This window comes from Pygocentrus nattereri, chromosome 8 (assembly GCF_015220715.1).
Source record: "Pygocentrus nattereri isolate fPygNat1 chromosome 8, fPygNat1.pri, whole genome shotgun sequence".
NCBI classification, from domain to species: Eukaryota; Metazoa; Chordata; class Actinopteri; order Characiformes; family Serrasalmidae; genus Pygocentrus; species Pygocentrus nattereri.
Window position 1 is genome coordinate 3,601,101 of NC_051218.1, and position 25,844 is coordinate 3,626,944.

Genomic DNA, 25,844 nt, shown 5'->3' on the forward strand with positions numbered 1-25,844 from the left:
TGTAAACTTGACGATGCAGCTAATAAAACAGTGGTGAAACTGCACAGGACAGAAAACAGCTGCTACAGTAAATCTGCATTAACAGTAGCAGAGTCGCTACGGCAACCAGAAATATTACATCTTTTCCACACGTGTTTCACTCATGAGTTCTTTCTCCGTCACGCATGGTTGCCTGTAAGGTTTCCCAAGAATCCTGGTTAGTTTGGAAGAAAGTGCAGTGAGGGGGGGGGGGGGGGTTCTGCGTGGACTACTTTTCAAACAGTCGTTTATAAATGAAAACAAAACGGCTTATAAATGTATCCTAGTTCTGAATAGCTGGCGACCGGTATAGCAACAAAAAGGGTTCTTCTGTTGTTACGATGACACACTTGTTGCAGTCGAAGAACCCTTTTTGGGGCTTTTTTAAAACGGGTGTATTTAGAACCATCTACAGCACGTTTTCCATCCATCAGAAGAACCGTTTAATCGTGTAAGGGGTTCTTTGAGTGTTCGTGGTTCTGTATATGGTGCTGAAATCATTGCACCCTTAGCTTAAACACTGTGTCCACTCACTGTCCACTCTATTAGACACTCCTACCTTGTCGATCCACCTTGTAGATATAAAGTCAGAGACGACAGCTCATCTGCTGCTGCACAGTTTGTGTTGGTCATCCTCTAGTCCTTCATCAGTGGTCACAGGACGCTGCCCACAGGACGCTGCTGGCTGGATATGTTTGGTTGGTGGACTATTCTCAGTCCAGCAGCGACACTGAGGTGTTTTTAATATACTGCAAGGCACAATAAAATATGTCACACTGTAACTACAGTATTTTATCAATATCATGCAACATTTTTTCTTGCAGACAAATGAATAAAAATTGATGCATTGCGGCATCAGGGAAGATACTAGCATTAATAGCACTCACTGAAATATACTCCTTTTTGGACTAATCCCACCTCAGAACACAATTAAACCTCTACTTGGAAAATCTCTTTAGAAAAAAAACATTGAACTCAACTCAAGCTGAGCTCTGTGTTAACTGATTGATCCACGCTTCATTTTAATCCCCAAATAGCTGCACCGTTCTTCAGACCCGCTGTCACTCAACTGGAATGAGATGAGATTAGACTAAGTAATGACACCCAAAACTCTCATTACGTAGAACCAAGCGTTTAGAACAAGTAATCCGAGTCCAAAAAAAAAAAAACAAATGTTTTTTTTTTCTTTTTTTCACTAGTAACAATAACAGAACCATTTTTGGTGATATAGAGAGCGACTTTTAAACAGGCTTTTCATCATAGAGCATTCAAATGGTTCTTTGGGTGTTCACAATTCTTTGTATAAGCATTGCTTTTAGTAAAGAAACCCTGAAAAAACATTTTTTTAAGGCTGTACATTTAATCCTACTTCATTATATGTTGCTATATGGTCCTTTTGCACGTGCACATGATTATATATTCACTCATCATCGTCATTGAGCGCCGTCATACTAATTCGATCAAATCAATGATTAAGAAGAACTGCTGGTTATATGTAATCTTCTTGATGAGTCAGCTGTGATAAGTTAACTGGAAAAAATAATCACTAAATGCAAAAGTTTGACAAGGTAAAATATTATGTTTTGATGATTTTCTCAGTAAAAATAAGTTAATATATCCTCAACACGTATGGCATTTTTTTTTTGCAAATTTTAGTGCACAGTTTTTATGTATTTCATCTATGTAAAGCTGCACTATGTACATTTTGGGGATTTGGAGACCTCTCTGGTGAACGTGTGTAACTGCACCCAACTTGTGGAAGAACATTTTGCCATGTGGGTTGTGCTTCCGGCCCCTTCCCCGTGATTGTGAGCACATTGAAAGAAAATTCAAAGTCAAAACATGTAAGGATGTGAGGTACTTATCATATCTTCATCAGTATAATGTTGTTTTTGAATTTGGGACCTAAGCTTCTTTTTGAGCCTGTGCCTCTGACTTTTAAATTTCAGACGAATTTACAGGGCGACTCACAGAAGCACACACTCAACATATTTTAGCACGTTTAGCGTAATTCCTCTGACTCAGTAATAATACTTCTTTCAATTTTAACAAACATAATGCTGCTTTAATATATTGAGGAAAAAAATATAGAAAACGTAAGGCACTTTCTGAAAAGAGACGAAATGATAGGCAAACTTTGACTTGACGAATATCAGGTTATGTTGAAATTACATGTCTCGTTGATTTTCTTATTTAAAAACTTATTCTTAATTAAAAATGAACACAACTTGTACATAAACCTTATGCCTTATAACTTATATATGGCATTTTCTGCAAATTTAACTGCACAACTTCAATTTATTTACAGAATTTATCACATTAGAAAAATGTAAAATATAAAATGTGCCAGAACTTTTACACAGGCCACATTTTATGGTTGTTTTTATGTGGATGTGGTCACTTATTTTCAGAAAATCAACAAAACATCATTTGACCCTGGACGCCCAAACCTATTCAACTATTTGATTTTACTTTTAATTTTACATTATATCCTTATTTTAAGGGGCGGCACGGTGGCGTGGTGGGTGCCTCACAGCGAGGAGGGCCTGGGTTCAATTCCCCGGCCGGGCGGCCAGGGTCCTCTCTGTGTGGAGTTTGCATGTTCTCCCTGTGTCTGCGTGGGTTTCCTCCGGGTTCTCCGGTTTCCTCCCACAGTCCAAAGACATGCAGTCAGGCCAATTGGACATGCTAAATTACCCCTGGGTGTGAGTGACTGTCTGTGACTGTCTGTCTGCCCTGCGATGGACTGGCGACCTGTCCAGGGTGTGTCCTGCCTTCCGCCCGAGTTCTGCTGGGATAGGCTCCAGCATCCCCCTGCGACCCTGACGGAGAAGCGGCTTAGAAAATGGATGGATGGATCCTTATTTTACGTCTTTATTGTATTTAGCATTTCTGTTGAACACTTACAATACACACTGACCGTAGTCCAACCTGCTTGTTTAGTCTGTTTGATGTTACATGTTAAATATATACACTCACCAAGACAGAGTTATCGTGTCTGTAGCTTACCTCACAAACTGAGTCTGATTCTGATTGTAGTGCACAGATGCTATATATAGAAGCGTCTAATGTTGGGCTTGGTAGATGTGACAGCAGCAGAAAAGCACCAGTTTTCTCAGCTCAGTGAAGCAGCGTCAGGCCTTTGAAACATTTATCTTCCTCCTCAGTGCAGAGCGTATTCAGGTCAGCGGAGTGCTCTTGCCTGGAGAAGCTGCTGACTGAATGACTGCAAAGACACTTGCTTTCTGGCACTAAATCCCTAATCTGGGCTCTGTCTGCTCCGATCTCGGGCCCCCGGGCACGAACAGCACTCTGGGGATTACCAGGGAATTTTGTAGTCCCCCAGTAGATTCACCACAGACATAAATATGTCAATATGTACATGGACAAGGCCTGAGAGGACATATGACACAGGATTAGGCTCAGAAACGGAATAATAAATCAATCGGTTCACACCCAGTAGAAGCAATTAATTCCCATTTCTCTTCTCACGTTCCAAAACCATCATAACCTCACTACATAAAATATTCTGGCCTAATAGAATAGAGTAGTAGGTCTGGAAAGCAGTGTTTATATTCATAAGGGACATGTCCTCATGCACCCAGGCTGTGAACTTCTACTATTTGTGAATCCATAAATTGCTGTAATATGTAGCTATGAAGTAGCCCAAAAGAATTTACCAGCTGTACTAAGGACAGAAGGATAGCAGCAAGAGTGAAAGGGAAGGTTTACAAGACAGCAGTGCGTCCTGCTATGATGTTTGGTTTGGAGACTGTGGCTCTGTCTAAAAGACAGGAGGCTGAGCTGGAGGTGGCGGAGATGAAGATGCTGAGATTTTCGTTGGGAGTGACAAGGCTGGACAAGAATAGAAATGAGCAGATCAGAGGGACAGTGAAGGTGGAGCAGTTTGGAGATAAAGCCAGAGAGGCCAGGTTGAGATGGTTTGGACATGTGTTGAGGAGGAATAGTGGATATATTGGGCAAAGAATGTTGGAGATGGAGCTGCCGGGTAGAAGGAGAAGAGGTAGACCTCAGAGAAGGTTTATGGATGTAGAGAAGGTGGACGTGGAGATGGTTGGTGTAAAAGTAGAGGAGGCAGTGGATAGGGCACGATGGGGGCAGATGATCCGCTGTGGCGACCCCTAAAGGGAGCTCCAGGTCTCCAGCAGGAAACTTTTCCTCAAAAGTAGAATATCTTCTTGTGCAATGTCTCTCAGTGTTTGATGGTTTACGAGGCTGAAGTCGCTTCTCATTCGCCAGCTTCTTTTTCGGATTTTTCCGTTCAACCTTAAACGGTGCCCGCCGCACCAGAATGTAACCACTTAAGGTGGAACTAAGTCCATTTGTCTCCAAATAATCTATGTTCATCTTAAATCTTTCTCTTGCAGTTTCGGTACCTACTAGCTAGGCGAGATTCTTGTCTGCGTTGCTATGGTGACCAGCAGTCTGGGCATCAACCTTCAGGGATAAAGGGTGAATTAGCAGTTCTACATTAACTCCAGCGTTTAAGACCATTTATTGGTAACACTGTGTTGGAGGATCAGCAGAGCTTTATTTTATTGGAAAGGAGGATTTATTTTACCTATAAACCTAATTCAGCTGTGGAGCTGCATGTTGCCAACCCCTGAACTAATTAAAACAGGTCCACAATGTGGTGTTGCATGTTGTCAATAGAATGAACTCATTTTTTTTCCCTCATGCAGTAATTCATATTAAACGAGTGACAGAGAGCATCAACAGCATTTGATCATATCCTGGATAGTTCACTATGTAGGGAGTCATGAAATATGTTGGATTCTGAATCACTTGTTATAAACGTTCGCATGTTTCTCCATGAACTTTTGTGTGTCGTTGCTTATGCAGCTGGTGTTGGAAGAGCTGAAACACAGCAGCTGCGTTTAATGCATACTATTAGCTTAGCTGCATGGTGTACAAAGAAATGTGAGGCTGTGCAACGATCTATGTAGAGAGTGATGTTTAGGAAAGTAAAACGTGGTGGTGGTGTTTGCATATTTGGAACAGAAACTGGAATTACAAGCAACTAGTAGACAACAGAGGAGCTGCAGAATTCATTAGCAGTGTGACTTTATCTTATAGTCTTAGAAATCTTTCATCTGTGAATAGAAAACAATAAAATCATACAACGCAGCATATTACAGTTTGTGTGTTAAACTACCACATTTTATATACAAACCAAATTACAGTACATGAAAACAGAAAGCAGTGATTAGTAACTTCTGTTTTACAGATATTAAGTAGAAAACAGTACGTGGTATTTTATGTTTAATCTTATGAAATTGTCTTTTTTTTGTAAGTACATGGTCATTCCAAATATGATGTCTGCAAAACATTCAACAAAAGCTGGGACAGAAGCATTGTTACAGTTGTGTTACATTGCCTTTCCTTACAACAGCACTTCTGTTTGAAAAGCAGAATTTGTTTGCCATTCTTCAGCTACACAACTGCGGCGCTTCATAATGCACCCCACCTTTTCAATAAGAGACTGAGACCACTGTAGCATCCGCACTCTCTGACCATGTGGCCATTCTGTTACAATCTTATTATTGTCATGTTGAAATAAGCATGGGTGTACCTGAAAAAGGTGGCGTCTAAAAGGCAGCACATGTTGAGCTCATTGTTAATGGTGGTTTCACTCATGTCCATGTTACCCATGCTATGGGCACTAATATCCCCTCACAGCATGACAGACTCTGGCTTTTAACTTTATGCTGGTAACAATCTGGATTTTTTTTTTCTTCTTTGGCCCAGAGAATGTCCATTGTTTCCATACACAATACGAAATGTTGATCAGAAAACACATTTCCACTGTGTAACAGTCCATTTCAGATGGGCTTGAGCCCAGAGAAGTCAGCAGCATTTCTTCTTGTTGTTGACATATGGCATCCGCTGTGCATAGTACAGTCTTGCATTTATTGTCTTGAGTTTATTGGCAACAGTTTGTCAAAGTGTTCGGGAGCCCATGTGGTGATGTCCATCTCCAAAGTAAGACAGACTTTTTTGCTCTTTAATGACTGTTGTCACGGGAAATATATGGTGGTCATGGTGCTGTATTTCCTCAATACTGTATAAATATATTGCTGTTGTCAGAAAAAAATACTGTATTTCCATTTTTGTCGTTTTTCAGTTTTTGACCTAATTTGAAAATACCTGTTACCCTTTGCTTTGCATGTAAATTTCATAATGAATGGACTAAAAGAAATGACCTTAAATGACTTGGAAAAATGTCTGGTTCCATTGACGTACATTGAAAGTAAAGTAGGTTGTTTCCTTATCCTGTAAACTTATCATTTCGGAGATACAAGGTTTTCTTCCAATATGCAGTGGTGGGATACTGTATTTCCCCAGTGCTAATGATGGAGTGGTGCAGTAGAATCAGATAAAAAATACCTGTTGTATCACGTGCTGTCTATAGACAGAAACCTTGGGGAATTCAGTTAGCTACATGCCACTATCAAGAAGTGGACAGTGGATCTCTCATCCCTGGTCCATCTGGTGTCCACATACAGTACTAGGTCTGTCCAAGTGTGTTGAGAAAAGACATGACAGGAGAGTCCAAATAAAAAATTAGAAGAAAAGAAAATGACAAGAAAATTTCACAAAAACCTCAACAACTAAATATAATATCAGATTTTCAGTATTTAGTGAGTCACTCTTTACCTTTATTCCAGCTTCCATTCTTTTCCTGAGACTCACTTTCAGTTTTTCGAAGTATCTGCAGACACACCTCCAAAGTTCAGTCTTAGAAGTTGGTTCTTTTGATCCAAGTACTGCCAAATACATTCAGTGGTGTTGAGGCCTGGACTCTGCGGTGGTCAGTCTGTTGATCAGCTTCTTTGTTCGATGTGTCCGTCTCCTTTTCTCAGTGAGGTTCTTCTTGATCAGCTACACATCCTTTCAGACCCACAGCGCCGAGTGGTCTTCTCACAGTGGAAGGATGGACAGAAACACCTGTGGATGTTTTCAGATCTGAAGCAGCTCGATCTTCTCCTCTTTCTCAGAGATGAAAGTTTTAAGTGCTGTTTATCTGGTGGGGGCAGTTTTGGCGTCTACCAGGTCTTCCAGGTGGTTGTTAGGAGACACATTTACTCTGTAGATTTTAGTCATTTCTTGAACTCCAGTTTTGGAAACAATATTTTTGTTTTCACTTATTTACGTTGACTTTCTCCTCTTTTATGCAAGAGGATCATCTTGTATCTCGTCTCACATTTATCCTCTGATATAAATGAGCTGCACATAATGGCCATTCTGATGAGCAGTTAAATATATGAAGGGTGGTTTCCAACTCCTGCGCTACGCTGCAGAAGAAGGGGTGTTAAGCGTGTCTTCTCTTTTGCTTTTTCTTTTTCTTTGATGGATGGATTTCAGTATGGATTTCCAGTCTGCGTTGGGCGTGGTGACTGGCTAAATGTATGTTTTGCTGCTGTCTTGAGAGAGAACCTTGTTTTAATTGGAAAGAATGGACAGGGATAACAAACGTGTCTCCCTCTCCATCACACAGCGTCACGCCATCTGCCCACACCTCACATGCTCAGGCAGACACCCACACACACACGCTGCATGGATATACATACACACAGCCTCCTCCGAGGCAGTGTTTCCATGGTGACGGAGGAGTGTCGATGCCTGCCGCAACGCGATGCTGTGGTTTAGAGGTGAGTCAGCGAGAACTGGCAGAGCAGTGAAGGATTCCGGATGATTCCTTTGCCTGGAACTTCGGTCATGCTCACGTCACCGCAGTGCAAGTCTGTGTGTGTCTGACCTAAAAAGCCCCCCACACTCCGTAACTGAACAGTCAGTAAGGTGGGAAAGTCAGGGAATCATCAGCTGGCCTGAAGAATGCAGGAAAGAGTCCTTGTTTTTCAGTAAGCCAGCAAAATAATGACCAATTGTTTCACTGTAGAAGGAATGAAAATCCCGTTTTCACTTCTGTACGCTTCATCTGTCTCACTTATTTCCCCCAGGACACCATAAATAATAACTCGTTTGGCGAAAAGGACAGAAGGAAAGAGAAGAAAAGTCATTCATCCTCACCACACATAAAAGGTAAGCAAGGCCGCTCCCATCCAGAGCGGAGATTCTCACTCACTCCCTCTGCTGGAGAGCCACATCACTGCACAGTTCAGTGTTTTAACTTGCTTGAAAACCAGGGTTCCACAGTGGAAATAAGTCTTTAGAACAGGGCTGACCAAAGTGTGTCCTGTGTGTAAAGTTCCTCCCATATTTTACTGAATACGTAACTCATAAAATTCTTCTTATTCTGATTTGAGCTACAATATATACACTCTCAGAAATAAAGGTACTAAACTGCAGTGCCCCTCTTATCACTGGGGTGGGACCCTCAAGGGTTCATCTCAGTACCTTTAGTCAGGGAACATAACTGAAACATAATGACATGTTCTCCCCCTGTATCTTCAGGCACATGGTTATGGGAACCTCTACTTGGTATCCACCAAGTACACATTCAGCTTTATCCACCAAACTAATGTTATAGGAGAACAGCCCCAGCTATAGCTACAGACCTGAAGCCGTGTTAGAGGCGGCATTAGCTACCTGCTTTGCTCGCTCATGAACTGGCAGACATCAAAGGTGCTCTGAAATTACTCTACATTTTATCATTAAAATAGCGCTGATGACTGACAGCTTAAAAATAACCAAAACCTCAAATACAGTCATTTTCAATGGCAAAATAATCATAACGTTACATTGAAGTGTAAGCTTCTCTTTAGCGCCCCCAGTGGACATTTGTTTCTCAAAAGTGCAGCAGAACGTACTCGAGGGTACGTATTCATCATATGTAATATTTCCTTTTATGATGTGTAGTATTTCCTTTTATAAGACGTTTGCAAAGTTATTGTAAGATTTTAAGTTTACCTACAATCATATGCAATGTTTGGGCATCCGAGGTCAAATGATATTATTTTGTTGACTTCATTGATACGTAAAAATAAGTTAACACATTCTCTACAGGGAAGACACTTCTACACATTTAATGCACGATTACTGCTTATTTGCTGAATTGAACACATCCATCCATCCATTTTCTAAGCCGCTTCTCCGTCAGGGTCGCGGGGGGGTGCTGGAGCCTATCCCAGCAGTCTTCGGGCAGAAGGCAGGATACACCCTGGACAGGTCGCCAGGCCATCGCAGGGCAGACAGACAGACACAGACAGTCACTCACACCCAGGGGCAATTCAGCACGTCCAATCAGCCTGACTGCATGTCTCTGGACTGTGGGAGGAAACCCACACAGACACAGGGAGAACACGCAAACTCCACACAGAGAGGACCCCGGTCACCCGGCCGGGGAATCGAACCCAGGCCCTCATTGCTGTGAGGCGACAGCGCTACCCACCACGCCACCGTGCCGCCAAATTGAACACATTGAACAATAAAATGTGGCCTATGCAAAAGTTATGGCACTTTTTACATTTTGTGTTTTTTTCCAACACTTTATATTCATCAAATAGAAACTGTGCACAAAAATGTGCAGAAAAATGCCAAATTTAGGTTTGTTCTCTGTAGAGAATGTTAACTTATTTATACTTATAAAATCAACAAAACATGGCATTTGGTAGAAAATGTGAAAATGTTGCTTGTATCCAGCAAAATGATCTGCTAATGAAATAAGATCATCTCTAGATTAAATGACTTTAAACAAGAAAACAAAAACATTCAGAAAAAAGGTAATATTCTTATGACAGTCTCATAATAATAAATATCAAGTGTTGATTGTTGTATTGTTGGGTACAACCAGTTCCCCCCCAAAGATCATCTCCTTTCCTGGGCAAGCACACTACTGTACACCAATAAGAGTTGTTGAGTAAGCCTCCTAACACTACATTTGCGTACATCTGTAATATGATTATGACGCTTTGGATATGAGCGTCTGCTAAAATGTATGTATATTGACTAGATTTATGGTTTATACACTTATATATCATTTTTTTGCATTAAACTTACTGAGTATACTCAATATATCTGAAAAAAACATAGAAGTATGTAGCATATTAATAGAATTACTGCTTAAATTTGGAACCATCGTATTTTCTGTGTCACAGTGTATACGCCACCAAACACAGCACTTGGAAATACGTGCTGTTGAAAGCACTGTTTGAGAACAAATATTACCTCAATGGGATTTTCATTAATCTGCTTATTGAAGTTCACAAGAGGCCACATGGCAAAACGAGGACATGCATTGCTCCACAGACAGATTTCTATGTCCTAATTTTAGAATCCAAACATCAGTGTAAAGTGCCATGTTCAAATAGCAACAATGGAGGCAAACTGATCCTGGAGATCGAATTGATGCATTATGTTGTCAGTAATACATTTCAGTGAAATCCTATACATATTGACACACAGTGTTTACTTCATAATCCTGTTCCTGTTGAACCTGTTGCCTAATATATAATCTGCTGTTTGTGTGTCTGGGTTTGTGTATTAGGGGACCTGCCTCCTAAACCTGAGCAGGTTAGCCAGACCGATGGGGACAAAGTCCAGGCAAGCGCCCGGGTGGACGCCAAGCCCCGCACAGCTGGTTCTTCCGCGCACAAAGCTCCAGGCTCTGCATGCAAGAAGCAGGACAAGCCTTCTGAGTCTGTGGTCAACAACATTCGTAGCACTCAGCCCTCCACACACACAGACATGCGGGATATGCCCAGGGATGGGACCCTGATAGAGGGGCTCCATGACGTGGGGACAGTCAGCAAACAGAAGGCCCACTACCATACTCTGAATGGCTGCCGGGACCAAGTTCAGTACCCTGGAGAAAATGGGTGTACGCACCAACATCCGACAGACAAAAACAAGGACTATCGCTCGTTGGAGGGGAGCAAGGAGACGACGCAGGAGATCCACCTGACGCCTGTGAATGGAGAGCAGGAAAGGCCTTTCTTGTCCCAGAGCAGTGACAGCAACCGCATGTCCATCAGTTCAGACACGGAACTTCCACCCTTGCATTTCCATCCCCTGGCAGGTCGCACTAACCCATCCATCAGCGAGGAGGACGAAGTCTACCCGCCGACGCCCCCTTGCAGGACTGACAGCCTCAGTGAGGTAACAGACCCTGTTGCAAAGACAGGGACAGGGGATAAAGCAGCTGCTGTAAACACAGCAGTAAGCAAAGATGCTTCAGGACTAACATACGACTCAGTGAAGTACACCCTGGTGGTGGACGAGCATGCTAAATTGGAACTGGTTAGCCTTAAGCAGTGTTACCAGGGTTACGAAAGTGACAGCGACAATACGGTCTATGAGTCGGCCATCGACGAGGATGAGGAGGAGCACGATGTGGACGATGAGGAGGAAGAGTCGGGCGCAGGAGGCATCAACAGAGACACTTCCAGTTTGTCGGTAGACTCTGCTCCTGACATCACGTCAGACATGCCGCGTTCACGCAAGTTCCTCAATGTCTTTGTGAACAGACGTCCGCGTTTTTCTGGTGGGTGGATTTTCATTCATTTCCCATTTGGGCAGTTATAGGATGGTTTGTATTGTTAGACTTACAGCAAGATCAGTTGAAATGGGGATAAAAAAGTACCAGACATAATGGCAGCGGACCAAGAATGGAACTTTGTGGCACTACTTTCCAATTATTAAGCCCCTTTCTGGAGCGAAATCTTTCCTCTTTTTGGCAAATGTCACTTTTTTCCACACTTCTAGCTGTTGACTGAAGACCTCTGTTGTTTGTCGATCCATAGGTGCTGAAGCTTTTGGTATTTTCTCCTGCATTATCGATGGTGAAGAGAGAGAGCAGAGCCACAGGGCAGTGTTCAGGCAGGTCTCTCTCATCCTCACTCACTCTTCAGGAAACTTAACTTTACTTGTGCAACAGGCATCTTCCACACAGAATTGACTTCTGGGCTAGAAATACTGCTAATTAAAAGGGGAATGGGAAGCATATGGGAAATTTAAGTCAAACCCTGAATTATTACAAACTTCAAGTGGTACTGCACAGCTCAGGGAATCTGGATACATCAAGACTATCGCCAAAGCTGTTCCTGGAGAGTTACTCTCCTGCAGAGTTCAACCTACACTTCACTTCAGATGCTCCTTAAGTCCTTTTTTGAGCCAGATCAGATGTGCTAGATTAGGTGTGGATCCAAAGTCTAAAGCTGGGTAGCTCTTCTAGAGAACAGTAATAGATATAATCATCAGTCATCGAGGATAGACATTACACAGTGGAGGGGTTAAATACTCTCACTCAGAGGACGTAACCTTAACTTTATACTGATCTCTATAAGCTGGTCAGTCCTACAGAGCATGACCTGAACAAGCTGATGTGTATTTGTTTACAGATTCATGCCACGTCATGAGGATGAGCTGGAGTTGGAGGCAGATGACCCTTTGCTGATGGAGGTACAGGCAGAGGATCTGTGGTGTGAGGCTTACAACATGCGCACTGGCTCCAGGGGCATCTTCCCCGCTTTATACGCCGTCAAAGTCACAAAGGACGTACAGCCCAAAGGTAACAAGGCCTATAAGAAAAGCAAAGAAGAAATTATTTCTTATAAGAAAGACTTTCAGGTATGCTGTTTTCATCACACCCCTGTTCTATTCGGATTTTTTCCCCTCAGAGGTGAAGAGTGACTGGCTAGACTCCTTCTGGTTGAAATTCCTGGGCTCTGTCCAAGTACCGTATCATAAAGGGAATGATGTGCTCTGTGCAGCTATGCAGAAGGTATTGACGTCAGTTTCTTGAACCCACCATGTCAACATAACATCTCTGTTGGGACATAACTTTGTAAAAAGTTGGTCTGTTCATCACTAAATGTTCTTTTGTGATGCACAACACATTATATTCTCCTTCTTATTTCCATTTGGGTTTTTGTCTGCTTACTCATCCCGTAGTTTTCAAGATATCAATACATTTCAACTCCAAAATGTTTCATTTCGGATCAGGAATGGTGTGCTTGTATACAGCTTTTTTGATCGTCTGATGTACAGATTCTGTACAATGATAGTTCAATGGCAATTTTCCCATAGGAATGAATGGCAACACTCTATGGGCAAAAGTTGTGCACTCACCTTACACCACAGTACAAGTGCACTACCAACACCATATTGATCATGTGCAATAAGTTAACAACTACCTAGCAGCACCCTATTAACCACCGAACATAGCCTAGCAATGGCGTAGCAACTACCGATCATCGCATAGGAATCGGCAACCACCCTAGCAATCGTCTGGAACACCCTTGCAGCTACCTGGGACACCATAACAGCACCCTAGCAACTACCTAACAACCACATTTCAGCACCCTGGCATACACCCAGAAAACTACAGCAGCCATTTAGCAACACCCTAACAACCACCTAGGATACTATAAGTACCACCTTGCAGCACCTTAGCAACCACCTAAAGTGCCATAGCAACTGGTTAGCAACATGCCAGAGTAAGCATTTGGCAAAAATCAATTATAAGCATAACTGTTTTTCCCCGTTTCTGTATTTTAATATTTCATACTAACATCGTTTGGTGTTGACCAGAGGAGGATGGGTTCCCCTTTTGAGTCTTGGTTCTTCTCAAGGTTTCTTCCTCTTGCTTTTAGGGAGTTCTTTCATTGTTACTTTCACCGTTGGTGACGCTCATGGGGGCTTGGACCTGGATTTTACTGTAAAGCTGCTTTGTGACAACACCTGTTGTAAAAAGCACATTATAAATAAACTTTGACTTGACTTGATTTGACTAGTAACCACCTGGGACCTGCTTTAGCTGAGTAATCACTGTGTTTTCGTCAGGAAATACACTTTACTAGTTACTTTTATATTATAGTCTTCTTATCTAGTGAAGACTACATACCCATCACAAACGAGTGAGCAGCCATATGTTTGGAGAACTGAAGTTTGTGTACATTTAGCCCATAAAACAGTGGACTGACAGTCTATAGATGACAAGTGACAGGTGTGACAGACATGACCAAGTAGGGATAGACAGAAATAGGCAGAACACAACGTTCTAGGTACAATCGCATCACATGCAAACACATATGCTGAATATAATAACATACACAGATTAGGCGTAACATTCTGACCACCTCCTTGTTTCTACGCTCATTGTCCACTTTATCAGCTCCACTTACTGTATAGCTGCACTCTGTAGTTCTACAGTTACAGACTGTAGTCCATCTGTTTCTCTGATACTCTGTTACCCTGTTCTTCAGTGGTGGGTCTACAGTCTGTAACTGTAGAACTGCAGAGTGAGACAGGACCCTTTCAAGGTTTCGTCCTCCTTCTCTCAGGGAGTTCTATTACTATTTACAATGTACTGGTCTTAGGTCCTGTTTATCTAACAGTGTCCTGTTGCATAATGATGTAGTTAGCAAAGTCATATTTTACTCCAAATTGCATAAAATCAGTGTCCAGTAGGTCTGGGTTAAGTGTCTTACTCAGCAGCACAATGGCAGCAGTCAGGAGAGCAGCAGAGACAGTAGAGTTCATGGAAATTTAATGGAGCTTAAATACGCTAGATTAGGTAATAATTTGAAGAATTTATTAAAGCATTTATTAAATATGAATGCTTAATAAAATAGGTCGTTTTTTTTGTCACTTTTTATTTTTGCATATACCAACTATGATTTACATTTTATGAATAATTAATGACAAATGGACCAGCAGAAATATTCTAGCATTAATAAATCTCATCACATTAACATACTTTAAAGATTCTGGTTTTGCTTATTATAATGAACTATACGTACTATTTGTGATTGCTCTCATGACAGATTGCCACAAACAGAAGAACAACAATGCAGTTCAGTCCTCCGTCGGCCTGCATCGTAGAGATCAGCATAAGAGGAGTGAAAATCATCGTTCAGGACGACTGTCAGACCGCAGAAGGGGTACGTCTCGCATGCCAGAATCAATCCTGCACTGCAGTTCATAGTTGAAGCAAGCCTATACATAATATGACACATCTGAAGTGTTTTATTAACACATCTGTCGGGACGTGTTTGTCAAGAGTCCTCTCGATTGGTTGTTTAAATGGCCCTAATCACATTAATCTACACTATAGGCTCGCATCCGAATTCAGTGCTGCTGTATTAAAGGAATAGTTTAATTAAAAAATCGAATTTGCACAATTTTCCACTTAACCCAAATGTAGTCGATCAGCCAAGCCATGTTTGCTATACAAATTTTGCTTCTTTAGTTTAGCACTAAACTAAAAAAGTCTAATGTTGCTAAAAAAAAAAACAGAAGCCAATAGTCACCAAAATCCTTTTCAGTAAAACATCCCTAAAACTTCTCTTAACCAGCCCAGGCTGCGTCCAAGTCTTCATTAAGGTCACATCGATTTGTTGATGTGGTTTAGGCCACAGTATAACTCTGAACTATAAAAATAACAGAGGTGGATGAAGTTCACAAATCGTGAACTTCAGTTAAAGTCGAGACACCCAAGGTAAAATATTCCTCCAGTAAAAGTAGAAGTTCCTCCCTTTAGACCTCCACTTGAGTAAAAGTACTAAAGTATTTCCCTTCAAATGTACTTAAGTATAAAGTAAAAGTACTAAAAGAGTAATTCTGGCTCTGATGTCCTGTTATCATTTTTATAACCAGACTGGCTTCATGAACCCATTTCAGGTGAAAGTCCTCCAGCGTCTCTCTTGGTAAACCAGTCTTTTAATAGAACGTCATTAATTAGTGACGCTGACGTCTATTAAAATGATCAGAAGCACAAAACACTGAAGGTAAACAGTTTCCATCAGGGAGAACCGAGTGGCTCTGAAATCACTTTTTACACACAAGCAAAGTTTCAGTTTCAGATTTATTTACAACTTAGTTCCAAGTTTAAGTTGAATAAAAACTGGCTTTAAACTCAGGATCACAGATGAGCTCCTTTACTATGTTGATCTGTAGGCGTCTGTTCATAAACATAAACCAGCCCAAACTCATTTACTATAAAATGAAATGGTGTTTGTAGAAATTCAGAAAAAAGCCGCGTCAGTCTCGACTGCATATGTGGACATATTTCTATATTGAGCTCTATTTACACAAAGTTAGGTTAGTTCATCATTTATGTTGAACAGACTCTCCCAAAGTTTTACGCTGCTGCGCTGACGTTGACGTTGAGTTACCGTCCAGCAATGGGGGTAAATGGTAAATTGTGTAAATTCTTTGTTATTATTGAACTATTCCTTTAAGGCTCTTACCACTGTGGTCAGTGACATAACTGTTCTGGTCACAGCGTTATATAACAATCAGTCTTAAGGCTGTGCGGTAATCTGTACTGATCCCTTGAGGGCCCCGCTTTACCCTGTCACCCAGCGAGTGGTGAGTAAATTATTAGCCCAACTCCTTTTAATTCTGTGCTGTTGTACATAATAACATGGGGTATTTCCCCCAAAGCTCTACATCACCAAGGTCTTCCAAGGGCCTCCTTAGCCTGTATTCAGAACTTTATAGCAGGACTGATGACCCATGAGCAAGTTTCCTCTTGAACTTACCCACTTATTGTTTAGCCAAACAACTAATGAAAACTCTGGGATGCTTTAAGTTTGTTAATAATTACATTCAGCACAAAGTTCTATGAGGTACAACAAAAAATGATTTTATTGCTGTTAACAAAGCAAACAGGAGTAAATTGTCACTGTCACCAAAAACACAAGCATCTTTTTTTTCCCGTTTTTATTTCTCTACATGCTTTGAATACACCAGCTGTCGAAATGCTCCAAGGACCTACATTAATAGTTAAGAACATTTTTACCTCCTTCATTACCTATAAATTTACAATTTTGGAGATTCATGTTTTTTAATATACACCGATCAGGCGTAACATCATGACCACCTCCTTATTTCTACGCTCACTGTCCATCTTATCAGCTCCTCTTACTGTATAGCTGCACTCTGTAGTTCTACAGTTACAGACTGTAGTCCATCTGTTTCTCTGATACTCTGTTACCCTGTTCTTCAGTGGTCAGGACCCCCACGGACCCTCACAGAGCAGGTACTATTTGGGTGGTGGATCATTCTCAGCACTGCAGTAACACTGATGTGGTGGTGGTGTGTTAGTGTGTGTTGCGCTGGTACAAGTGGATCAGACACAGCAGTGCTGCAGGAGTTTTTAATTCCCTCAGTGTCACTGCTGGACTGAGAACAGTCCACCAACCAAAAACATCCAGCCAGCAGCGTCCTGTGACCACTGATGAAGGACTAGAGGATGACCAACACAAACTGTGCAGCAGCAGATGAGCTGTCGACTCTGACTTTACATCTACAAGGTGGACCGACAAGGTAGGAGTGTCTAATAGAGTGGACAGTGAGTGGACAAAAACTCCAGCAGCGCTGCTGTGTCTGATCCACTCATAACAGCAAAACACACACTAACACATCACCACCACTGCAGTGCTGAGAATGATCCACCACCCAAATAGTACCTGCTCTGTGAGGGTCCATGGGGGTCCTGACCACTGAAGAACAGGGTAACAGAGTATCAGAGAAACAGATGGACTACAGTCTGTAACTGTAGAACTACAGAGTGCAGCTATACAGTAAGTGGAGCTGATAAGATGGACAATGAGCGTAGAAACAAGGAGGTGGTTGTATATTAAAAAACAGGCATCTCCAAAATTGTAAATTTATAGTAGATAAAGGAGGTAAAAATGTTCTAAACTGTTAATGTAAGTTCTTGTAATGAGATTTTATTATAGGCAATTTTCAAGCATTTCTATTGGTCCATTTATCATGAAATTTTGACAGTGTAAATCACAGCTCAAAGCATGTAGAGAAACAAAAACTGAAAAAATGGAGAAATCTTAAACATTTAGCAAAGGTAATTAGTAACTATGCTGACAAATATCTATAAATATCCATTAGAGCTGCAAAATACCAGTCAGAGCAGTTGTTTCCCCACAAAGTGTCTGAGCAAGCTAAGCTAAGCTCTTTTCTGCAGTGTAGAAATGTGCTTGCAGCTACAAAGCCCTTTTCTTCACACTCTGATCTGTCATCATGAGGCAGCAAATCCCACAGCTGCAGTTCGATCCCTGATGCTGACCGGTCCATTCCTGGCTTCCTTTTTCTCCTACAGGGTGACAAGTACTGTCACTTCTTTCAGCTGAAAAACATTTCCTTCTGTGGATGCCATCCAAAGAACAGCAAGTGAGTAAAACCCTTATGTAGATCTATGCAGATGGGGCCTGTCCCAATCCAGTGACGCTTTTCTTGCCCTTTCTTCCCTTGTACACTTAAATCTAGAGGGACCGTTACCAGTGGATTACTGGGTCTGGTGCACAGAGGCTTGGGTAATGAACTGGGGAATGAATCAGCTGCTTCAGAAGTCAAATGGCTAAAAGAGGCTAAAGCAGAGTGTAGATTGTAAAGCTGATGCAGACGCACAGTTACGTTGTACATTTAAAAAATCAGGGTCTTTTTGTCTTAACCTATTCAACTCCTTGAGACCACCGGTGGCTCCAAACCGCACTTGGTCATGTTCTTCATAACTTTCATATTCCATAAGCTCCATTCAGAAGCTGGGCATCGTGTGAGGCTGTAGCTCTTCTCTCCAGTCTAATAGACGGTGATGTCATTTTAAACCCTTATAATAAAAGAAGCTGAACTTTGTTTTTCTACTGAAAGTCGACCCGTTTTTCCCCAAATCTGGGCTCTAAACTATAAACAGACGGCGTCTCTTCAGTGATCTGCTCTGGAAACATCACTTTTAGAGAATAACACAAAGAGCGGCGGAGATTTTTGGCTTTCAGCAGTAAATTGTAAGCATATAGTGATATGTGTAGATCATAAAACACACGTTCTGTTCATTTTAGGGGAACTTTTACAAAAAATAAACAAATAGATCAAATAAAAATGTACATTTATTTAATGGAATTAATGAATACTTTGCGTAAATTCAGATAAAAAAAAATATATACCCTGGAGAATAAGAGCTAAAGATCTGACAGGTCAAAATAATATTTTACACAAATTTGTAGTATAGAAGCAAATCTTATTTTAATTTAGAAATCTTGTAGCATCTTATCCCAAGTTAGGAAATCTTAACTCGATCAAAGTCAACAATCAACTGTTACCTAGCAACTGGCCAAACACGCACAGCTGAAGCATAAACGTAATCAAAGTAATCAAGCTACTTAGCCAGACAGCTAACGTTAGCTACCATTACTGATGTAAAAAAAGGTAAAATAAAAGTAAAGTGTGACAAACTGAAAGTTAAGAATATTTTAAGAGTGCCCCCTGCTGTTTATCAGAGCTTCGCTGCTCCACAGTTTCAGTCTCCATTTCCCAAACGCTTTATCTGAGCGCGCTAATGTTACTCCTCCCAATAAACAGACACCCGTTCAGCTCCGTCTCCTCATTATTCACCACCAGTAATGTAATATTTCATCACCAACATTAACACATGAAGGTAATATGAGTGGATGGTGGAGATCGAGTCTACAGCGTCTGAAGTTTTTAAAAAAAAAAACTTTTCATTATGCCAGTTATAGTGAACTGTGCTGCCCATCACTGCATAAATCAATAGAAAAAGATGGTTAAACAGAAAGTAAGACACAGAATTTAGGGTTTGCTCTAGTTAGGATGTCTGTGTGATACTGTTTCCTTATCTGGAATTAATGATAATATTATGAACTTTAGAACTGTTGTTCTGTAATTGCCTCTGTCTTAAATTCAGTCCTAACTGAAGTTGCCATGGTAACTAAACGGGTAAGATTTCAGACTAAAGAATTTTCTGTAATTTGGCCCTGATACCTAACAAATTGATCTATCCATGCTCCACCCACAGCTGTGTTCTTTTAATGCCAAGGTTGGACCGGTTTGGACTAAAATCCCATCCAACATAATGAGAAACCGGAATACGTTTGTTTACGGTGCTTCGCTACCGAGCTGGACTATGTTCAGTATGTTGTTGTAGCTGATCAAAAGACTAACGTTAGCTCAATCTTATAACCAAAAAAACGTATCACTGTGACCTTTCACAAATAAAGCACTCTAACTATGGCTATTTTGACAAAAATTAACTAGTGCCTTTCTCTGCCTCATTAGGCTGATGAGAATTTGTGCCAAACATTGGCAACCTATGGCTACAAGAGCTTGGTCATCAGGCTCAGGATATAAAAGTCCAAGTTCTACAGTAAAACTCATTTTTGTTAGTGTCTATGGAATTTCTAATAGTATCTTAGTGCTAAGCTAACAATCGTGCACTTGGACGTATTTTGGCCATTCCAGATTTATTTTTCAGCCTAGCTCCTGAAATCCTAACCAATGGGAGAGCTCGCTTGTCTGTACCTACCTTGATACCACAGGGCAAAAAAAGTGGACAATTTTCTTTTGGCTGTTTCAAGATTTTCAAAATCTCCATGTTAGTATTATCAAAACACTTGCAGACTTATAAATACACGATGTATGCTGACTATATTAAATATAAATTAGCTAAAATTTACAGATATATATATTTTTTTAGTTGCTGTAATTCATCAGGTCTTCTCTGAAGGCCTAGAACCCATGTGTCCACAAAATTATTTCCGTTTTCTGTTCTTATTAGCCCATTTCACCCTGAGATGCACTACAGTCCCCAGCATGCACTGCAATATGGTGTGTGTTCTGACCCCCAATAACAATCTCTGGGCCAGCAGTTACACAGAAAGAAAAGATGCCTGGTATCTAGTTCAAGCAAATAGGTGGTTTTAAAAAAAAACGACCTACTTTATTTAGAATTCTTTTAGAATACGTATTTAATGCCTCTTTCGCTGCTGCAGTTTGGGCATATTTTGAATAAACAATGGCCAGTTCAGGTCATGGCAAAACGCTAGATAAGAATGAAATAAAACAGCTGGCCCACAGATTCATTGAGATTTTTCAGTACGGCCCTTTTAGTGGCTGAGTCTGACACCCCTGGGCTAGAAGGTCCTGAGGATTTGCCACTCGTTCTACAAACCTCTCAACAGCAGCTACAAAGGAGCTAAGTGTGGATGTAGTATGGATTGGTCGGTTGAAGGTGAAGTGCTCTTAAGTCTTCAGTAAATCATGCTGGGTTCTTACATGTTTTGTTCCAGGTATTTTGGACTAATCACCAAACACCCAGCGCACCAGAGGTTCGCCTGTCACGTGTTCTTCTCAGAGGAACATGCCCCACATCTGGCTGCCTCTGTGGGGTAAGGACCAGTGACCTTCAGCACAATCCAATGAGCTGAAGCTGACACGTCAAATTAATTCTGCAGCAGTGGTTTATAAAAGAACTCACAGCTGAGTGAACACTCAAATAATATCCTGTAATATTACGAAATCCTGCTTCATACAGTCATATGCCGGGTCAAAGTACAGGTTTTTTTGGTTTTATAAGTGAAAATATGTACACGTCCTCTAATAATAGCACGTTTAATTATGTTAATGTTATTATGTTATTAAGTGTATTATGTGTTATTATATGTTATAATAATCTTTTATATAAGAAAATAACACATTCTCTATAGAGAACACACTTAAATCTTTAAACCTGGAATCTTTCTGAAATGTTTAATGCACAATTTCTGTTTATTTATTTATTATTCTTATTGTATTTATTCATTCATATATATATATATATATATATATATATATATATATATATATATATATATATATATATATATATATTATGCAGCTCTTAGTGGAGAAGCCTTGTTTGAGTCCGATTTGCACCCTCTGAACAAACATAAGCATAACTCGGGAAATGTTCACTCTATCGCTTAACCGGATACATGGTGTGAGATAAGACCCCTTGAGGATTATTTGTTGTGTGTATTGAGAAGAAAATGTCTGAGTTATGACGAGTTAAACACAGAGAAAATCCTGAAATAAGCAGATTCTGATTTTGAGAAGTTTACATGGGAGTGAATGGGGCAGTTTTCTGTGCCAAGTGCCAAACAAATGCTCATAACTCTGAAGCTAATTGATAAAATGATGAGATATTTTGAGGTTTCAGAAAGGACGAGTTTCTCTACCATTTAAAAGTAAAACTGAGTTTCTAGGTGAAAGTTTAAGGATGTTAAAGCAGATTCCCTGCGTGATCGGCTGTGTCTGTGAGACTGGGTGGCCTGCTGTGACGTCATCGATGTCAGTTAGAATCTGAAGTTCTGAACATTCCGCTGTTCATTCTTATGGGAGGTTTTAAATTTTTAAACTTAATTTTATTAAAAACTACCAATCCAATCGGCTCCAAACATACAGAGCACAAGTCACAGCGCCAAGACCTTCGGAACGCAGTTTGAACGGACTCTGTACGTTAAGCGGTTTGGGCTGTATTAATCGCAGAAAAGTGTGGAAGAAGAATAAGAAGTATGAGAGATAACAATAGAGATAATAATAGAGATAACAATAGAGATAACAATAGAGCGCTTCTTCGAGTACTCTAATTATTTATATATATTCAGCAAATAAACAGTGTGCTTTACATTATACAGAAGTGTGTTCTCTGATAGTTTCACTTGGAAAAAAATTGACAAAACAGCCCAAACATTTGCATACAACTATATACTGTATTTGGGATTTGGATAATATAGCGTCTGTACAACTATTGTGGTAGCTTTTCTGGTCAGAACAACTCTTCTTAACCACTGCCCTTGCATTTATGTAGATTTTGCAGTGGGTAAGACCTGTGTTTTATCGTAGAGGTTGCGTCAGAGCTGCTAATTATGCTTTTTCATACTTATGTTTTTGCTGTTTTCCACAGGAAAGCATTTCAGCAGTTCTACAAAGAACACATGGAGTATTCCTGCCCCACAGAAGACATCTTCCTCGAATGACCCTTGCTCTGTTGCGTCCTTTTGCACTACTGTATACACTACTATATAAGGTGTTGCATGATGGGTTACAAAAATCTCTTGACATGTCATGCTATGATGTTAATGTCTATTTTAGACAAAGCGTAAAATTAAAAAGACACAATATGTGTTAACAAGGCTGTCGCTGGCTTTGAACACCCAGAAAAGGCCCGAGGCCATGCCGAGTGTCTGAGGCCGAGTGTCCACCAGGATTTTAAAAGGCACTGACCATATTTTGAGGGCATTGTACGTTATTTAACACCAGTGCCATGCTCTTTATTCATCTGTTCGAAGCACAATGCCTAATTTATGCAGAGAAAATACAAATAACCGAAAAATGTAAACACTGAAACCGTGAATCGAGGCCCTTTTGTGATTTTTACCCAGTAATGAAGCAAATTTGCAGAGGCCTGAGATGCAGTTAAAGTTTAGCTTACTGAGTGTAACTCTTAATCCCGCCTCACTTACACCTTTGGGTCAAACACACGTCTAGTTTAAGGCGAAAGGACATCTGCTGGAATGCTAGTAAATGCTATTTAGCTAGTATGCTAGCAGATTTATGGCCCGTTTTACACCAACATCTCTTCCTTTTTTCCCCCTGAATGTTGCTCAATCTCATCGTGTTCAGAGTTGATGTGCTTCAGTACTGAAATCTGTGGAACGGCCTAAAGTGCAAAGAGGCCAGATCTCAGTGATCTGTCGATTTAAGTATGTAGCCATGACAACCAAATATTTTTCTTTCTTTTTTTATGCAGTGTATCACATGTAGTGCTTTCTGTAAGTAACAGTGGACACAATATCTGTTGTTTTGTCTCCAGTACATTGGCTATGAAACAAAACAGCTTGGTTAGCTTTTTTAATTCCATTATCATTCAGTAACTACATGGAAAACGACTCGTGCTGGCTGAGTTGATTCAAGGTGAAGACTGGAAGCCTAGAACTGCTGGCACGTCCTGCCTTTTCAAAGGGCTGAAGCGACGGCTTCTATTTGAGGGTATTTGCCTGCATTCTGGATTAACTATAGTGAAATCATTACAGCCTCTAAACATGCGGACCAAAGAAGTCTCAGTGTCCGTAAAGAAGGTCAAAACTCTGACATTCTGTGTCAGATGTGCCAAAGCACCTGTTTGGCACACTGTTCAGAAGAAACGGGAACACATGGTGGGATTAGCACCTAGTAGGCCACATTAAAGGATGACCGAAGAATGCTCTCCGTTATGAAGAACCATCCACGATGTGACCACTGGTGATCCTCAACATATTGCTGAAAAGATCATAAAAGGCCTGAACAGCTTTGGGGCAGTTTCTCACAGAGATGGAGAGAAGACGAACTTGAACTTGAACCTCAGCGATGGAACGAGGAGGAACCATCTCATCTGTGAAACACACACAGGGCCTGTTCAGCTGTAGTCGCGCTGATGATGTCACTGCATCGTTGGGCTTAGTTGCTCACCCAAAAACATTTTACTGAAGCAGCTTCGCCCAATGTAGGACACAAATCTCCTCAAAGCTGACGTTCCGCACTGAAGGGGAATTCCACCTGTTTTCAAAACTTGAGCATAATTTGGTGCTTGTGATGTAAACAAAGTCATTCGGAGTGGTCTGGTGTGAAATGGTTCACTCAAAAGAAACTAACTGACCTAGATTTCTTTACAGTGGTGGTGATAGGAACCAGGGGTCACAACACAAATATAGCCAGTTTATGAACTATCCAAACCCACCAGCGTTTTTATATTATGATATGAGTTTAATATGAGTTTTTATATCGAAAATCTGCATGAGATGAAAAAACATTGACTTATAATGGAAGATAGTCTAAATTACTTTTTTTAAAAGTCATTTTAGTCCATTTCTGTTGGTCTGTTTATCATAAAAATGTACCATAATGCGAAGCACAGCATGAATTTTCAAATTATGCAAAGAAGTCGAGAAACGACAGAAACAGAGAAGAACAGTTATTGTGCGACAGCGATGATGGGTAATACTGAAGATGGTTAAATAGTGGTTCATCTAAAGGAACGTTTTCTTTGGGACTGTGTACAATACAGCACCCTGCATGGACCTCTCCACCATGAATGGCTAAAAACCATCACCACTGTGAACAATTCTGACTCTAGAAAGGAGCATTTCACACCAAATCGCTCTGAATGACTGAGATGCCTGCATATTCAGCACTTAGTTATGCAGAAATGTTTTAAAAATCTGTGAAATTCCCCTTTTTAACCCGTTAATCACTGTTTAGTTTCAAACCCAGTGCGCTGGAGTACCGGGCCACCAACTGTGTCACCAAATGCTGTACTTACAAACTGCACTCTACGTTATAAGCATAGAATAATCTGAAGAGGAAATATTTTCTTTTAAATGATATTATTTAAGAGTCATAGTAAATATATAATGGAGGGTGATGTACAGTGTTGAAAATAGTACAAAAAAAAAAGAAAAATCCCTCTTATCATGATGGAATATGGTGAATATGTTATTTATACAGGACGTGTACTGAGTGTCCTCCAAAGTGGACGGTGGATCATCACTGCTAAACCTTACACAGGTTTGATCTTCTCCTGTGGTTCTGACTGTAGATCACGTGGTAATGACTAGAGCCAATCAGGATCTGGAAACCTAAATTCGTTCATTTTTTAATCTTCTGGAATGATGGACCCTTACCAGCATGCGCTTTATTGACCCCGAGCTTGGCCAGGAAGAGTATGCAATATTTAACCCTTGGAGGGGCGGGGTTTTTGGAATAGGCCTAGAATTCTCAGTGTAGTTTGGGAATGTAATAAGAATTCCTGCGTTGAATTTGCTCGATTCAAGTGTGTACAAGATTTCCACGTGAATAATGAGTTACTTTATTCTTGTGAAAATGATGGACTCCTGTGAATCAAGCCAATTCAGCGAGCTTTTCCAGCGTCCCGACTAAAGAACTGTCTAAAAATGTGAGATCACATGAGAAACTGAGATTCTGGGACATTTGTAACACACTACTGTGCCAGGACTCATCAAAGGGTTGAAGGGGAACTCCATCACTTTTTCAAATGTTTTGCATAAATCAGT

The 25,844-nt window shown here is 40.7% G+C and overlaps 1 protein-coding gene across 1 annotated transcript in view; it reads left to right on the forward strand.

Moving 5' to 3' along the window:
• Positions 1–25,304, forward strand: part of mapk8ip1a (mitogen-activated protein kinase 8 interacting protein 1a) — a 41,978-nt gene extending 16,674 nt beyond the window's left edge. The window contains exons 4-12 of the mRNA XM_017698785.2: positions 8,001–8,082; positions 10,487–11,482; positions 11,742–11,817; positions 12,339–12,508; positions 12,618–12,721; positions 14,766–14,882; positions 18,065–18,135; positions 21,045–21,143; positions 22,700–25,304. Of these exons, the coding sequence (XP_017554274.1) occupies positions 8,001–8,082; positions 10,487–11,482; positions 11,742–11,817; positions 12,339–12,508; positions 12,618–12,721; positions 14,766–14,882; positions 18,065–18,135; positions 21,045–21,143; positions 22,700–22,772 (1,788 nt within the window). The 3' untranslated portion in view covers positions 22,773–25,304. The remainder of the gene's footprint in view (positions 1–8,000; positions 8,083–10,486; positions 11,483–11,741; positions 11,818–12,338; positions 12,509–12,617; positions 12,722–14,765; positions 14,883–18,064; positions 18,136–21,044; positions 21,144–22,699) is intronic.
• The last annotated feature ends 540 nt before the right edge of the window (positions 25,305–25,844 follow it).